This window comes from Canis aureus, chromosome X (assembly GCF_053574225.1).
Source record: "Canis aureus isolate CA01 chromosome X, VMU_Caureus_v.1.0, whole genome shotgun sequence".
In the NCBI taxonomy this organism is placed as follows: domain Eukaryota; kingdom Metazoa; phylum Chordata; class Mammalia; order Carnivora; family Canidae; genus Canis; species Canis aureus.
In genome coordinates this window covers 112,571,475-112,588,536 of record NC_135649.1, presented here as the reverse complement: position 1 = coordinate 112,588,536, position 17,062 = coordinate 112,571,475, and the positions used below count along the sequence as shown (strand labels likewise).

General features: G+C 44.4%; 1 protein-coding gene across 1 annotated transcript in view; it reads right to left on the bottom strand.

Moving 5' to 3' along the window:
* Nucleotides 1-15,753, bottom strand: part of CLTRN (collectrin, amino acid transport regulator) — a 34,471-nt gene extending 18,718 nt beyond the window's left edge. The window contains exons 1-3 of the mRNA XM_077887987.1: nt 15,596-15,753; nt 15,233-15,291; nt 10,921-11,006 (exon numbers count right to left, since the gene is read on the bottom strand). Coding sequence (XP_077744113.1) covers nt 10,921-11,006; nt 15,233-15,291; nt 15,596-15,653 — 203 coding nt within the window. The 5' untranslated portion in view covers nt 15,654-15,753. The remainder of the gene's footprint in view (nt 1-10,920; nt 11,007-15,232; nt 15,292-15,595) is intronic.
* Nucleotides 15,754-17,062: the final 1,309 nt, after the last annotated feature.

The following is a 17,062-nucleotide window of genomic DNA, read 5'->3' as shown; positions in this document are numbered from 1 at the left end:
GCCCTGGAACCCCACCTACCAGGAAGGCCTGCTTCTCCCCTATTTTCCCAGTTTCCATAGTGAAAACAGTGTGCTTGTTCTATTTTAACAAGAAGAATAAGCAACTTTAGTATCAGACAGTGTCTTTGTCTTTCTTTCAAAGGTACGCGTAGTGGGATTTCGCCTGCACCACGAATTCTCTACCTTGGCACTGGCAACATCTGGGGCCAGATAACCGTTGTTTGTTGGGTGCTGTCCCCTGCTTTGCAGGCTTTAAGCGGAATCCCTGGCCACCAGCCCCCAGGGGCCAGCAGCATACTCACATGGTGAAAATACAACTATGGCTCCAATCATTGCCAAATATGCCAGGGCGAGGTGGGAGGTGGGCTGGATGGTGGGGGGTGGAGGAAGGGGGCGGGGCGGGGGGTTTCCGGGGGGGGGGGGGGGGTGGGGGGGGGGAGGCACACTGGTGGAGAATCTCCGAGGGACAGTGACCTCTACTGGCAGAAACAGTCAAGCTGTTTTTCACGCATTCCCCTGCAGAGAGTCAGAGGATATGCTGTAAACAAAGCAAAGTCCCTTCTCCCATGGAGCTTGCTTTCTAAAGGAGGTGGAGACAGAAGATAAACAAGTAAATAAATGGACACACTAGCAGGTGCAAAGAAGTATAAAGAGGTATAAAGAAAAATAAGGGGGATCCCTGGGTGGCGCAGCGGTTTAGCGCCTGCCTTTGGCCCGGGGCGCGATCCTGGAGACCCGGGATCGAATCCCACGTCGGGCTCCCGGTGCATGGAGCCCACTTCTCCCTCTGCCTGTGTCTCTGCCTCTCTCTCTGTGTGTGTGACCATCAAAAATAAATAATAATAATAAATAATAAATAAATAAATAAAATAAAGAAAAATAAGGGAGGAGGAGGAGGGACACATACAATTCCACCAACACCACTGTGCCCCAAGTACTTTCCTGGGTCCCCATCGCCTTGGAACTATGCCATCCTTTACTACCAGTTCAACTCTGTTCCTCAGGGTTTCCATTGGTGGCAACTTCTGCTTTCGGCAACTTCAACCTCCGCAAAGAGATTGAAAATATTTTATCTACCTAGATACAAAGATTTCTAGGAGGTTCAAATTGTTGCCGAAAACACTAAGCTCAACATTTTCAACGTTGACAGCTGCTGTTAGATACAAAATATCCTCTAAAAATCAAGGGTGTGTCCTGAGGTTTACTCCCTGCCATTTGCTAGACTTGAGCCAAGGCACTTCATGCTCCATGAGTTGCTAGAAAGGGGTTCAGATCCTAGTGTGTCCACGAGGGTGCTGGTGGCATTTTGTCCCTGGATGGAGTCCCACATCGGGCTCCCTGCATGGAGCCTGCTTCTCCCTCTGCCTGTGTCTCTGCTTCTCTCTGTCTCTCTCATGAGTAAATAAATAAAATCTTTTTGAAAAAAGAAATAATGATGCCTTTGGCCCAGGGCGCGATCCTGGAGACCCGGGATCGAGCCCCATGTCGGGCTCCCGGTGCATGGAGCCTGCTTCTCCCTCTGCCTGTGTCTCTGCCTCTCTCTCTCTCTCTGTATGACTATCATAAATAAAAAAAAATAATGATAGTTCTTTAATTTTTATGTATCAGGGTCACTTCATATAATGGCCGTAGGGAAATGGGTGAAGAGTCTACAGCAGAGTTTCTCAAGCTGAGCACTGTTGACATTTTAGGCTAGAGAAGTCATGCTTGTGGAAGGCTGTCTATTCTTTTGTAGGATGTGTAGCACATCCCCAGCCTCTACATGCTCCAGGCCGGCAGCACATCCAATTGTAAAATCTAAGAACCTCAGACAGTTCAAAATATCCTCGGGAGCAGTGCAGGGAAGAAATCCCCCAAGGTTGAGGACCATTGGTACACAGGATCTCTTTATGTTATGTCTGCAAGTCTTTTGTAAACGTAAATGTATTTTTTCTCATTGAACACACATCAATACAGGAGCAAAGCAGTTAGTTTTAAAGCTGCCTCAGTACAGTAAAATGACCTACAAGAATAAAACTAGGCAATGGATTAATAATAGTTTTGACTGGCTTCATTGATAAGGAGATAACATACAAATGTACTTTGAAAATAAGAGTCATTCAAATGCAAGATATTGATAGCCTTCAGCATAGGAGTGGTCTTAATAATTATGTAAAATTTTTGGAAATTTGTTCTGTTACGTGTTCAGACATATCAAGGATTTATCAGGGAGCCACCCCCTGTTCTCCTGGCCCAAGAAGCACCACTTCCATCACTTGTGCAAGATTCACATGAGCGAGAAAGGGGAATAATTTTAGTTGCTGAGGGTCTTCAACTAAAGAATATTAAGTATCCCTCCTACAGGGTGGCTCCTCCAGTAAAAGGAATGTTAGGATTTTTAGCAAACAGGAAGTAACCTTCCGCTCAACAAATACCAACCATAGAAATAGAATTGTCGAGAAGCTTTTATACTTTGTTCAGATACAGGCAGTTGAAGTAGTCATGAGTAAGCCCACTTGCTAAAGGATGAGGTTGTGGGAAAGGCCAGGGGAGAGCACACCCTGCTTCTGGAGACAGCTGTATGGCAAAGGCTGTAGAAGACAGAGAAACTCGTGAACTGGAGCTTCCTCCTTGTCTGGATGATGCTTTGAGAAATTAACCATGATGTCTTGGCTCCCCCAGGAGTGAGAAACAGAGGACCAACAAGAGGTAGAACCCAGGCAGTACAGAGCTACCTCTTCTATGGCCATTGACACGAGATCCATCAGGGGAGTGTCTACTGAGGTAGAAGAAGGGGGAGAAATGGGTGGGTGGGCACTGTTTTCTTGTGTGCACTGTACTCCGATAGTTAGGCCTGAGGTTTAAGCGCCTGGATGTTAAGCATGTTTCACTCACTCACAAAAGGGTACTCACAACTAGCATAGGTTAGCCGGTATGGTTAGGGATGTGAGGAAAAGCGCTCCTACTGCAAGGGCTTCCAGATTCCATGACCCTTCCCAGAAGTGCAGGAGTGTAGTGCCAAGACCCTTCAACACCAAGGTCATAGTGTCTTGAGTCAACAGAAGATTCAAAACCAAAGAAGTAGAGACATACTTCCTGAGATGCCTCAGTTGGCTCACAACATTCCATACCCCACCTAAGAACAGACCCAGGACAGTCGGAAGGGCAAAGGGCTTCTAGATGTCATGTGGCTTGTCCACAGTCCTTGTCAGGAGGGTCTCTAATCCCTGCCCTGATATGAACTTCATTGTCTCCAAGCAAAGAATACCCTCTTTAATTTTATCAGCTGTGGAGTCACCTGGGTGATTATTAAAAATCCTTAGTTTATCTTCAACACAAGCCTTTTCTGGGCCCTGGGACATGAGAGCAAGGCCCAAGTCTATGCTGTATTGGGAGCCCCTGTATTCCTGCCATGTGGCCTGTCTGGGCACTCAGTGAGCCTTGGGAAATGGATGGATGGATTGATAGATGGATGGAATGGAGAAATGATATCTCAAGAGAGACAAGCCGAGAAAGTAAATTGAGCCATGACCAGATGGGAAAGGGGGGGAAAGGAGGGAGGTTGCTTCTCCCAAATCATTGTTTACTCAACCACAGCTATTCAGACAACACAATGACAGCCGAGCTCTCCTGCAGCAGAGCATCCCTGAATACAGCAAGATAGGGGTGGGCCCAGAGGAAGTGTAAATGTGAGGGAAGTTGGTACTGAAATGGAAGTAACACGAGGAAGTAACATTAGTACAGGCTAATTCAGTACTAATTTACTTAGCACCCAAAAGATACAAATTCCTCCCATTCGTGGATTATGTACTCCTAGTGTGATTTCTCCCTGGTCTTTTTACCCAACGTGACCACACTGAATGTCTCCTAAGATTTACAGGAGGTATGCCTGGGTGGCTCAGCGGTTTAGTGCCCGCCTTTAGCTCAAGGGGTGATCCTCAAGTCCCAGGATCGAGTCCCACATCAGGCTCCCTATATGGAGCCTCCTTCTCCCTCTGCCTGTGTCTCTGCCCCCACCCCGTCTCTCATGAATAAATAAAATCTTAAAAAAATAAGATTTACCTGGAATGAAAAATTAAACAACAAGCAGTTACTGAGCTAAACTTGTCTTTGTAAAGTTTGTTTTGATGTACTAAGTAAACTGAAATACTTAAAATTTTCAAAGTTCTCATCACAAGAAAAAAAAACCTAAAATTACATACAGTCACAGATGTTAACTAGACTTCTTGTGGTGATGATTTTGCAGTCTATACAAATATCACTTCCTTATGTTGTCCACCTGAAACCAATGTAATGTGGTAGGTCAATTATACTTCAATTTAAAATTTAAGTAAATAGGGGCACCTGGGTGACTCAGTCAGTTAAGCATCTGCCTTTGGCTCAGGTCATGATCTTAGGGCCCTGGGATGGAGTCCTGCATTGGGCTCCCTGCTCAGCAGGGAATTTTCCCTCTCCTCACCCCCTGTTCATGTTCTCTCTCTTTCAAATAAATAATAAAATCTTAAAATAAAGAAATAATAAAAACTTTTTAAATAAAAAATTAAGTAAATAAACTGAAATGCCAGGAGCACAACTAAATAGAAATCCTACATTTTCAAGATTGTAAATATAGGGGGGTCTGATGGAATTATTGGAATTTGCTTCAATAATCATTTTGTTCAACTCTTTTACAAAGTACTAATATCTGTATGTATCCTAATGGCTTCTCAAGCAAATCCTTGAAAAGGTAAAAATGTCCACTCCCTTTCCTCAAGTGTGGAAAGCCCTGGATTTATACTAATCCTCTACAATTCTGCTCCACTGCCATTTCTCATCAAGGGCGCCAGAGAGGCCCAACTGCATCCAAGGGGTGGTAAGAATCAGGCTCTTGTTTCTGGAAATCAAAGGACTAAATAGGAGCGGGGCTGCTGTTTTATAAGCACAAGACCATTAATCCCCTTACTGTGGACACAACAGCACGTTGTTCCTTTTTAGATCATAAGACTTATCCTTGAATAATTAGGCAGCGGAAGAAATCCATTCCATGTCCTACCCCATGGAGCTCAGAAAAAAAAATGTCATGCCTCAGTAAGACTTCTCCCTCTCTTGCTAAAAGTGATAAATTACCCTAAAAGCCAACACTTGAGCAAACTAGGCAGGTACATTTCCCAACTTACTTGGGAAATAGACTAGAGTCTAACCTTAGATTACATTTCTCTAGAAACTATCCTCAACATTTAAAAATTTCTGTGAAACTATTTTACTAAATCTGGCCTAACCCTTATTGTAATAACTTGAAAGCACCTAGTTGCCATCTTCCTCAAATTCATAAGGAATCTTCATGTAACCTGTTCTAAAGAAATCAGAATTTCCTGTCATTGAAACCTTGCCATACATCTTCCATTCTGCTTTTAAGAAAACCCAGGTAGTTTCAAGAAAACGACTTGATATCAAGATTTAAGTAAGGACATTGAACGAGTTGTCTTGTTTTTGTCACATTTGGTCCACTTTCCTATCATGGCCCCCAGGCCCGGCTTCCTCGGTGTGGGCGCGATGCTGTGTGAGCCTCGGTTTTCCCTGTCACCTTGATCCCAGCAGGCTTTGGGACAGGTTCAAGTCTGTGCATTCAACCACAGCCATGCAGCTCCCCAGGCCGGCCTCAGTAGACCACGATGCGCAGAGGTTTCTGCTTCTCACCCCTTTGCCTTGGGCTGCCCTGTCAGCTCCTTCTCCTTCACTCCTTGGCAGCATCTGCAGCAACTGGTGGAGCTTTCCAGTCACTTCGACTTCAGAAAGAGTTGAGGGCAGTGGGATTGAAACTGGGGTCAAAGCTGTCTTCCTGCCTCTGGCACACAGCTCCTCTCCCTCCAGCAGTGGCGGCCTAAGCGGGGTGCTCCACTGATTTACTTACTCCCTCTGCTCACTCCTCCCCCCAGCCCGGCCTGTCTCCCCTTCCTTCCCCCCACCCGTTCCATTCTCGCTCCTCTAGGAATGGCAAGGAAGAGGGGAGAGGGCTGTGGGCATCTACAGAAGGAAACAGCAAAGTTCCTTATCCTTAGCCAGGGCTCTTTGTGGACCGCCCCCCCCCCCCCGCCCTGGCTGTTCTGCTGTGGGGGTCCTCTCCTCTGCTGTGGTGGGCATCCTCAGGTTCTCCATTCAGAGCACCTGTGGGGCCCCTGGGGACCTGCCTGGGCACCTCCACACTGCATCTTCCCTGACGTGGGCGATGCACTCTCACCACCTCCCTCCATCTCACCCACTCCCAGGCCTCTAGTGGTGCTCTCCCAGCCTCACGTCACCGCCTCCTCCTTTCCCTGCAGTGGGTTCTCAGCCCCAAAGGCAGGGGGTCCCTCCAGCTCCCTCCTGCAGCCTCCACTTGGTCCCAGGAACACACTGCAGGGCAGACTACTTGCAAAGCTCTCCTCTCTCAACCCAGTCACTGGAGCTTGAATCAGCCTTCCACCTTTAGACTTCTCCAGCTACAAGGCAGGCTCTGTTTCTGTTCATGGTACCTACGCCCTCAGGCACTGGGCTCACCATCGTGCACGTTGGGGAGCATCTGACGGGGAAATAATATGCCAGTCTCTCTTCTACAGACAGCTCCACTCTCTGTGAGTGATTCTCTGTCTGACGTGAGATAGACGGGGACACAAGCAAAGGTATCACTCAAAGCGCATGATTGCTAGTGTGGCAAGTGCCACAGCTCATCAGAACGGATGCAGTTGTCAGCACCCCACCTGGCTGCATGGTGCATATGGGCTGGAACCCATGCCCACCCGGTCCTGTCCTGTGGGGAAGGGAGTGGAAACACCACAGCCCTCTCTGCAGGCCCACAGCCCCTGCCCCTCTGACCCTCCAGCTCTCTCTCCCACTGCCTGCTTGGGTGAAGGTGACTAGACCAGTTCAGCTGTCCCACCTGTCCTGCATGGACACAGCCAGGACCTCTCTCCAGGAAAAACATCCTCTTGCATAGTCAGTCAAGGGTGTCCTGGATCAAGGATATGCCAACCACTGGTTGCCAAGTATGCCAAAGCATCCTCGGGAGATCCTGAGCTCTGTATCACTGGAGGAGCTCAAGCTTGATGTAAGAGATATTGTAGTAAGGACTGGGTAAAAGGCAGAATGAAAGCGAGACTATTCATTATTCTCTTTATTTGATTGTCTTTAGTGAGTTACTTTTTACTGTTCAATTCTGTACATCTTGGTGTCTTCAGATTTTCTACAATATTCATAAAATCAGTAATGAGGAAAAATAAGTAATAAACAGTAATATTCCAGATCTGGATCCCTGAAGCCATCCCGGAAATGGATATCTGCCACTGGGCTAGTCTGCTAGGGCTGCTGTAGCAAACACTACAGACCCTGTGGCTTGAATGACAGAAATGTAATTTCTCACAGTGCTGGAGGCCAGAAGCCTGAGATCAGGGTGTGGTCAGGGCTGATTTCTTCTGAGGCTTCTTCCTTTGGCTTGTGGATGGCTGTCCTCTCCTGTCACACCTGGGCTTTCCTCTGGGCACATCTGTGTCCTCATCTCTTCTTCTTGTAAGAACACCATATTGGGTTAAAGCCCACCTATATGACCTCATCTTAGATGAATTATCTCTTTAAGGAACCTATCTCCAAATACAATCACATTCTCAGCTACCAGGGGTTAGGACTTGAGCATATGAATTTTCAGGGAATGCCATTCATCCCATAGCAGCTATCTCCAGGGTTTATTTTGTCCCTCGCTGGCACCCAAAGACCCTTTGGGGCAGAAGAGTTAAAATCTGAGGTAGTTGCCAAGCTGCTAGTGTGTTCCATCCACCCTCATGCTGGAGAGAGGCAGTGTCTCTACAAAGTTGTTTTCAATCTTGTCTTGCATTTTTTGGTGCCCTTTCCCACAGGGGAAGCCTGTTTTTGTAAGGATGCAGGCTTCCTTATGGCAGCACATGGAGAATGGGGCTCAGCCATTGAACTGCATCCTAAACACATCCTTATTCATTAGGCAGCCCTCATCACTCAGCCTCCTGACAGCAGTATTGCTGGCCCTCGTACTGCTTGTGCCTTTACAGAAAGGTTTGTTGACCTCTGATGGAGTTTCGCACTTTTTGACTTTTTCACTGGGCTTTGGCAACAAGTTTCTATATATCTTGTGGAAGTGAAACATGTTTGCAAGTAAACAAGATCAGATAATCATAGACTTATACAATACCCCAATTAAAAAGAAAAGTTCAAGAGTGAATTCCTCAAAATTCATCTAAAATGTTTCATGCTTACTTTTTTAAAGATTTTATTTATTTATTCATGAGAGACACAGGGAGAGTGAGAGAGGCAGAGACACAGGCAGAGGGAAAAGCAGGTCCCATGCAGGGAGCCCAATGTGGGACTCAATCCCGGGTCCCCAGGTTCAGACCCCAGACTGAAGGCAGCGCTAAACCAATGAGCCACCGAGGCCGGCCCTATTTCATGTTTAAATTAACTTTTCCTAAGAATGGAAACATCCAATTTAACATAACCACTTACAAGGTTTAATGCAGGTACCCATAGTTAGAAATAGTATGATGAAACAGCAGTGTGTAAAGGCTGCTGACCAGAAGAGTAGAAGCTCAAGAGACTATTTGGGGGAGGGGGTTGCATTGTAAGATGACAAGGGGGCTTTTTAAATTATTTTTTTCCTTTCCATTTTTTTTGCAAAGCAATCACTTAATTTTTTTGAGAAAAGTTATAATGTTATAATAAATAGTTGTGGTAAGAATATGCAGTTTAAAAGGCATATGATATTTACCCCAAAGATACAGACTCAGTGAAACGGCAGGACACCTGCACCCCAATGTTTATAGCAGCAATGTCCACAATAGCCAAACCATGCAAGGAGCCTCGGTGTCTATCGAAAGATGAATGGATAAAGAAGCTGTGGTCTATGTATACAATGGAATATCACTCAGCCATTAGAAATGACAAATACCCACCATTTGCTTCGACGTGGATGGAACTGGAGGGTATTATGCTGAGTGAAGTAAGTCAATCAGAGAAACACAAACATTATATGGTCTCATTCATTTGGGGAATATAAAAAATAGTGAAAGGGTTTAAAGGGGAAAGGAGAGAAAATGAGTGGGAAATATCAGTGAGGGAGACAGAACATGAGAGACACCTAACTCTGGGAAATGAACAAGAGGTAGTGAAAAGGGAGGTGGGAGTGGGGTTGGGGTGACTGGGTGACGGGCACTGAGGGGGCACTTGACGGGATGAGCACTGGGTGTTATGCTATATGTTGGCAAATAAAACTCCAATAAAAAAATAATAAATAAATAAATAGCATATGATAAACACAAATACATTTTTTCTAAAACTATAAAATAGGAATGGAAAAAAATAGGAATGGAGCTCACCTTGGACGCAATTTTGTTTTACTATATACCTCCTTATTTTAATTTTTTGAATCATGTGAACATATGAACTATTTTAAAATATATATGTGTGTATACACAAATACATATATCATATGTTTATTTTGCTTCCCCAAATACTACTGTTCTGTTTCATTCTTTATATTCACAGCCCGTGTATGAGTTTGAGGGAGGCCAATAAATAGTGATCCTCTTTGTCAGGGTCTGAATCTTTACAGAATTAAAAGAAGAGCAAAAAGAATGAGCAGATGGGAGACCAAAATAAAAGGCCAGGTTGGAGGGCACTATTAATCAGGAGGAACGTTTTCTTCCTAATTAAATAAAAAATCCTGAAAGGAGATAAATCCATTTATAGTGTCCCAGATAGAGCTGAACTGGGGGCACAGATCACATATGCTACAATAATATGCAAGATACTTAACACCCTTTATGCTGTGGCACCTCTCCATGGAAACTGTTCTCATCTACACATAGCACATCCAGCCATAGAGTTGCGTGGCCTGCCCACACAGGGCCTGACTCTGTACTTCGTGTAGGGAGTAGCACAGAAAAATGCCTGCTGTCTGAGGGCAGGCCTGCTCCTGAAGAGTGGGGAACCCACAGAGAGCTTCTCCTCTCAGCTCACCAATCAGGTCCAACATTTCTCCTCTCAAGGGGAAGAAGGAGAGAAGAAACAGAGAAAAAGCAGACGTGTTACCTGAATCACAAATAGAGGTAGAAGGAAACATTACAAATAGAGAGGATTCCTCTGGGAGAATAGAAAAAATGTAAAACTGTATAAAGTTATATTAGCACTCCTAAGAAAATCACCAAAGTGCTGTGAGGGATGCCAACAATGGGATGAACCTATCCATATGTGTTTCTAAAAGGAGTGCTATGGACTGATTTGCCCCCCTCCCCCCAAATTCCTATATTGAAGCCCTAACCCCTCATGTGACTGTATTTGGAGACAGCCAATGAGGAGATAATTACAGTTAAATGTCATCATAAGGGTGGAGCCCTGGTGGCATTAGTATTGTCATTAGAAGAGACACCAGAGAGGTCCCTCCCACCCTTCCACCCCCCCTCAACAAGGAAGAGGTCTTGTGAGAACCCAGTTCTAGTGGCGTCTGCAAGGCAAGAGAAAAAGCCTCAGAATGAAACCTACTTTGCCGGCACCTTGATCCTGGCCTCGCAGCCTCCAGAACTGAGAGAAATAGGTGTGTGTTATTTAAGCCACCCGGTGTGTGGTATTTTGTTACAGCAGCCCTAGCAAACTAACACAATGAGAGCAGAATTCTAGCTACCTGTCTACAAGAGAAAGTGTATGTACATAAAAGGAATGTAGAACAAACTTATGACATATGACTACATCTAAAAAATTTTATCATCATAGTGCCTATTGAACACAGCATTGTTGGAACATAATATAAACTGTAAGGTAAGCTAAATTACAAAAGGTTTTCTAAATGTTACAATGTGGATCCTTTCTAAAAACTAGGTTAATTATTTTCAAGATAGAATTTTGAATTAATGCAGGTCTCAAATAATACTGCAAATAGCCAATTAAGATTCTTTACTGTTTACTTACTCTGTTGTTTCTCTGTTGGGAACTTTTCTCATGGAGAAAGCCACCATTGCTTTGAAAAGATATTCCTCATTTGTATCCCAGACATACTAAAAGAGAAGTAGAATAGAAAATGTAAGAGGCATAGGATAAAAAATGGCCCATTGGAATCTAATTGTGACCACAGTGGTGGTATTCAGTGCCTGCCCGCCCCCCTTTCTCTTTCTCATACACTGAAGACTAGAGATCAAGATAAATCACGTCACGGTAATTTCAGGATAGGCTTTCTTGGCCATTCTATCATTCCAAGTGTGGTGTACTTTCCCTTGCATTATCTTCTTCACAATCTGAAGTATTAGAGCCAGTCAACAGAGAGGGCATTTGGACATCGTATCCAGGACATCTACAGTCAGCTCCCTTCCTCCCTTACTCTCTCCCCTCATAAACTGACTACCTCTCTCAGCTTCCAATCCTTTGCTAACATTGGTACAATTTTTCTTTCCATTTTCTTGGCTGGAAACTTCAGTGTGTGTGCATATTGTGGATTGACTTGTGTCCCTCCCCCCAAAATTTATATGTTGAAGTCCTAACTCCCAGTACCTTAGACTGTAATCGTATTTGGAAATAGTGTCTTTACAGAGGTGATTAAGTTTAAATGAGGTCACTAGGGTAGACCCTAATCCAGTATGGACTGGTGTCCTTGCAGGAAGAGGAAATCTGGACATAGCCACATATAGAGGGAAGACAATGTGAAGGTACACAGAGAAAATAGCCATCTACAAGCCAAAGGGAGAGGACAGAAACAGATCTTTCCCTCACAGACCCCAGAGGATCCAGCCCTGCTGATATCCTGATCTTGGACTGCTAACCTCCAGAATTAAAAGAAAATAAATTTCTATTGTTTAGGCCACTCACTTCATGGTACTTTGTGATAGCAAGACTAGCAAACTAATGTGACTGAGCACATATTTTAGGTGAGTAATCAAGTATAACTAGAGAAAGTCCCATAACAGGGTTTAACTCTAAGTTAATGATGACCTACTTCCAAATTGGTTGGGAACCCCTTAGGTCTCTGTCAGTTCCCTCTCTCTCTCTCTCTCTCTCTCTCTCTCTCTCTCTCTCTCGATTCACAATGACTGTTTCAAACCTCCTTCAGCTCCCCTCTCCCCAACCAAACTCAGTGCTTTCCCTTACACTTCATACTCACTAGATGCTCTTATAATTTTCCTCAAGTCATCAATTTAAACTCCCCCATCCTCCTGACACCAAACAAAAAAAACTTCCTCTATAGGCACATGTTATCCACATCTTCCCCCAAAAGGCTGAATGTTGCATTTCTCTTCCTGTCAATGGCTATTCCATCCACCTGTATTAGGAACACTTCCCGGGATGCCCGAGTGGCTCAGGGTTGAGCATCTGCCTTCGGCTCTGGGCATGATCCCAGAGTCCAAGGATTGAGTCCCACCATCGGGTTCCCTGCATGGAGCCTGGTTCTCCCTCTGCCTGTGTCTCTGCCTCTCTCTGTGTGTCTCTCATGAATAAATTAATAAAATCTTAAAAAAAAAGAGCTTGTAGAATATTAAAAAAAAAAAAAAGGAACACTTCCCTCTGCCCTTCTCAGGATCTAAATGATATCAGTTTCCCCTCTCCTCTATACACTGGACTTTGACTTTTAGCCATGCTCAAGCCTTCCCATTAGAACACCAAAACCAAATCACTTTCCTCAATCCTTCTTCCTCCACCTACTGCCACCTCTCTCCTGCCCTCCACAGCCAATATCTTCAAAGGAGTTGTCATACTTGCATCTTTACCTGTTCACCTCCCACTTATTCTTAACTCCCTCCATCATCCGCTTTCCAGTCCGACCACTCCACAGAGATACCAGTGACCTCCACATGACTCAACACAGTGAGTGCCTTTCAGTCTCATCTTGCTTGATCTGTCAGCAGCATTTGATGCTCTTGAACACTTCCTTTAACTTGAAGTTAACATCACTTTTGTGATACACATTCTGGTTTTCCTCCTGCCATTTTGCCCCCTTTGTAGGCTCATCCTCTTGTATAAGGGCTTCAAGTTTTAGAGAACCGCAAAGCGCTATGCTAGATTTACCCCTGTCACTGTCCTTTCTCCCTCAGACCGCCATCTACTCCATGCTTCCAATATCACCGTAATGCAAATGACCCAGGAATGTATATCTCAAGCCCATCCTGTCCTCGCCTATTCAATAATACCTCACACTCAACAAGTCCAAAATTACAGCCATGATTTTCTTGTCTATACCTGCTTCCCTGACTCACAAGTGGGTCATCACCCATTCAGTTGCATAATTAGAAACTAAAGTGTCATCCTTGATGACTCCTTTCTCCTTTTCTTTCTACTTTTGTCCCTTCTAATCTGCCTGCCACACTGTGACCAGAGTGTTTTCTAAGCACTAATTCTATCATAACATCTCTTCCATAAAACTCCCACTTGCTTTAAAGTAATAGCAAAACTTCCTAACACAGGTTACATATTCTTTAACCCAATCTCTCCTTTCTACCCGAGCTCATCACATGCCATGCTCTAACTCACTGCTCCAGTTGCAGAGACCTCAGCCTTCCTTCCATTCCCTCCTCTCACCAAGTTCCTTCCTGTAATAAGCCTTTGCATGTTCTGTCCCCTCTGTCCCTTTTTCTTTTATTTTCCAGCACACCTCCACTCATGCTTTAGACCTCATAGCAAATGCCAAGTACTAAGGCCCTCAACAAGGCCAAAGCCCCCACATATTTCTCCTTCCTGTGATACTGGTCAAGACTGCACATTTCATTTACTGAATGTTTAATGAACAGTCAATCCTCCCAATACCATAAGCTCCACAGGGGCAAGGACAAGACTGATTTATCTGCCGTTGCGTCCTCAGCATCCAGCATGGTGCCTGCCCTCGGAGGATCCCGGGATAAGTAACTACACTCCGGTAGGAAGAGTAGATTCAACAGTCAGACTGCGTGGGTTCAAATCTCATCTCTGTCACTTGCTGACTTGAGATCCTGAGCAGGTTGCTTAATTTCTTTGTACCTTGGTTTTCTCATGTACTCGAGGAGAGTGGGAATGCCCATACTACCTTTCTCAAAAGGTTGTTGTGGGGGCTACGTGAATTGACGTGAGTAAAGTGCTCAGAAGGGTCCTTGCTGGAAAGTAAACTAAGTTCTCAATAAATGCTGGCTGTTATAATGATCATTAGTCACTGAATGAATAAAATAATATGTTTTTGATTTGGCCTGCAGAGACAATACGTACCTCTAAGTTCTCTTAGCACTCTCTTATTGCTTCTACCCTGACGCATCTTAATATCGCCTTCTATTGCAGAAAATTTTCACAGACCACATGAAAATACTAAAACTAGGATTACACGAATCATCTTAACTTGACAGGCCATCCTGTTCTTATAGCTACATGTGCCTTATGAGTATTTTTTTAACTTCAATTTCATAAGCACATATTTCATGTTGTTACTTTGAGAAAAATGGAAGAAACTTCACATTAAAACTAGCAACTTTTCAGGGCACCTGGGTGGCTCAGCAGTTGAGCGTCTGCCTTTGGCTGAGGTTGTGATCCTGGGGTCCTGGGGTCAAGTCCCACATCAGGCTCCCCACAGAGAGCCTGCCTCTCTCTCCCCCTATGTCTCTGCCTCTTTCTCTGTGTCTTTCATGAATAAACAAATCACATCTTTTAAAAAAGAACTAGAAACTTTTCATCCTATGAAAAATCTGATATGGGTGAAATCGTGCCATCTTGTCACTGACTAGAAAACTGAGACAAGATCCAAATGACGCCAATGGTGAGGCGCAGAGCCCAGCCCAGACCTGAGTGCCCGACTCGGGCCCTGCAGCTCCACTATGTCCGGCTGAAGTGTTCGAGTTTACCAGATTGTTTTCTTTTTTAAGGTTTTATTTATTTATTCATGAGAGACACAGAGAGGCAGAGACACAGGCAGAGGGAGAAGCAGGCTCCCTGCGGGGAGTCCAATGCAGGACTGGATCTCAGGACCCAGAGATAACGACCTGAGCCAAAGGCAGATGCTCAATCACCCAGCCACCCAGGCATCCTTGGCAAATTGTTTTGTGTAACACAAAACTTCACAGATTTTCTAGCACATACTGCAGATTGAAGACTTTAGGCAAAATCATTGTTTAACAAGTTCCATTTTATATTTTTTTTTTACTTTAAGACAGTGTCAGATTTGAGGTTTTTAGAATTAATCTCTGAGTTCAAGATAACTGAACAGAGGCTCATCACTAGAGAAAGTGGTGTTATTAACAAACAAAATTAAAAATGAACATGCAGGTTCACCACTTACTGCTTTATCTCCCAGAGCTGTTCTGATACTAAGTCTTACTTTAAAAGCATTCTCTGCATCTGCCAGAAAGACAAAAAAGAGCAGGTGATGATAAAAATCTGTCAAAACATGAAGTTCAAACATTTAACCGACTCAGATCAACAGAACACAGAACTTCAGTTAAACTGCCCCCAAAACTGAACGTTTAACTACAATCACCTTAGATGGTTTAGATTTTTCTTTCAAACTCATACAACAGTCAGTCTCAACTTTCAAGCCACAACACGCCTGCAGATTTTGAAAAAATAAAGAGGTCCTTCAGTCAAAGGCTTGTCAATCATTGAGAAAACTGCTACCCTATTTTTAAGTTTCACAGCTACCTACCTGGCTGACACAGTTGAGCATGAATCGCAGGCACCAGGACAAAGAGCAGGCGCAACATTGTTTCAGAAGGCAAAACACAAGGCAAAGGAAGCGGGGGAAAATCCACGCTCCCTTAAAGCTGCTTTAGCCATTCTGTGACCCGGATTAGAATATCAGAGAAACAAGAAAGCCACCACCTAGAAGGTTTAATGATTAAACCCCATTATTTGGGTTAATACTTAGATAGAAGCAGCCCATCTCCTGTCAGTTATTTACGAAAATCTATTTGGAAAACAGATTAGTTGTCCTTTCTGAACTCTACCTCCAGAGAATGTTTCCTCTGCTGACTCAAAGCCAGAATCCTCTCCCGCCCCTCCTGTCGTTGCCGGGCTGAGGGCACTGTGGAAAGAACAGAGCCCTCTCTAGACGTTTCCCTTCGCTCCAACTTTCCATCTTTTCAGAGCTAAGATAGCTGGCTCCTAGATAGGCTATCTTAATTTGGAAAACAAACATCACCCCTTTCTATCTCTGGTGAACAAAGGATGCCCTTCCAAGGGCCTCACCTGACTCTCACCTGCACAGATAAACATCCGGGGAGTGCTTCCACTTCAAAGGGAATCCTTTTGGTCAGCCCTAAGCTCTGGTGGTGGTGTAAATTCAAAGTTCATGATACAGAACAGTGCTGTCCAATGGAGCATTCTGTGATGATACAAATGTTCTACATCTGCACTATCCAACACGGTAGCCACCAGACATAGGTAGCTATTGACCGCTTGAAAGGGGGGCTAGTGCTGATGAGAAATGAAATGTTCTATTAATTTAATTTATACAGAAACATGTGACTAGCAACTACATTAGTCAGTGCTGCTAGAACACAGTCATTAAGAGTTTCCTGCCATGAACTAGATCTACTGGATTATTTCTCTCACCCTCAACATGGCACCTTCACAGTTGCTGTTGTTATAATATCTTACACATGAGGGAACTGAGGATCTGGTGTTTAAGGCATTGGTGGCAATGGGAGGAAGGGAAGGGGTGTCACTTGAACCCTGTCTCCACCACACTGAACTGCACGGGTCTTCACTGGTCATCATTGGTCAAAACTGAAATTGCAGCAAAGCCTCAGAGATGCTCTGAGGATTACCATAATGAGCAGAAGACAGTCTCCCCTAGTGGGCATTCTATGGATGCCAATAGAAGCCAAGCCCCCCCCCAGGCAGTGGATGTCAGGGCTTTCCTCTCTACCACACTGCCTCTTCCTGAATTCAGTCCCCAAATTCCACCTTGTTGCTTAAAAACCAGAATGGAAAAAAATGAGATTGGGTGACCCTGATGTTAAATAGAAAACTTGAATTTTCAAAGCAGCCATGAGAAAAAGATCAACAACTACACTTCTGCAACACTTTGAGAGTCCTGTCATTTCCCCCTCCTAGCTGGGGTGATATTTTAGCAGAGAGGACCCATTTCTGTTTGGGAAGTCCACCTGAG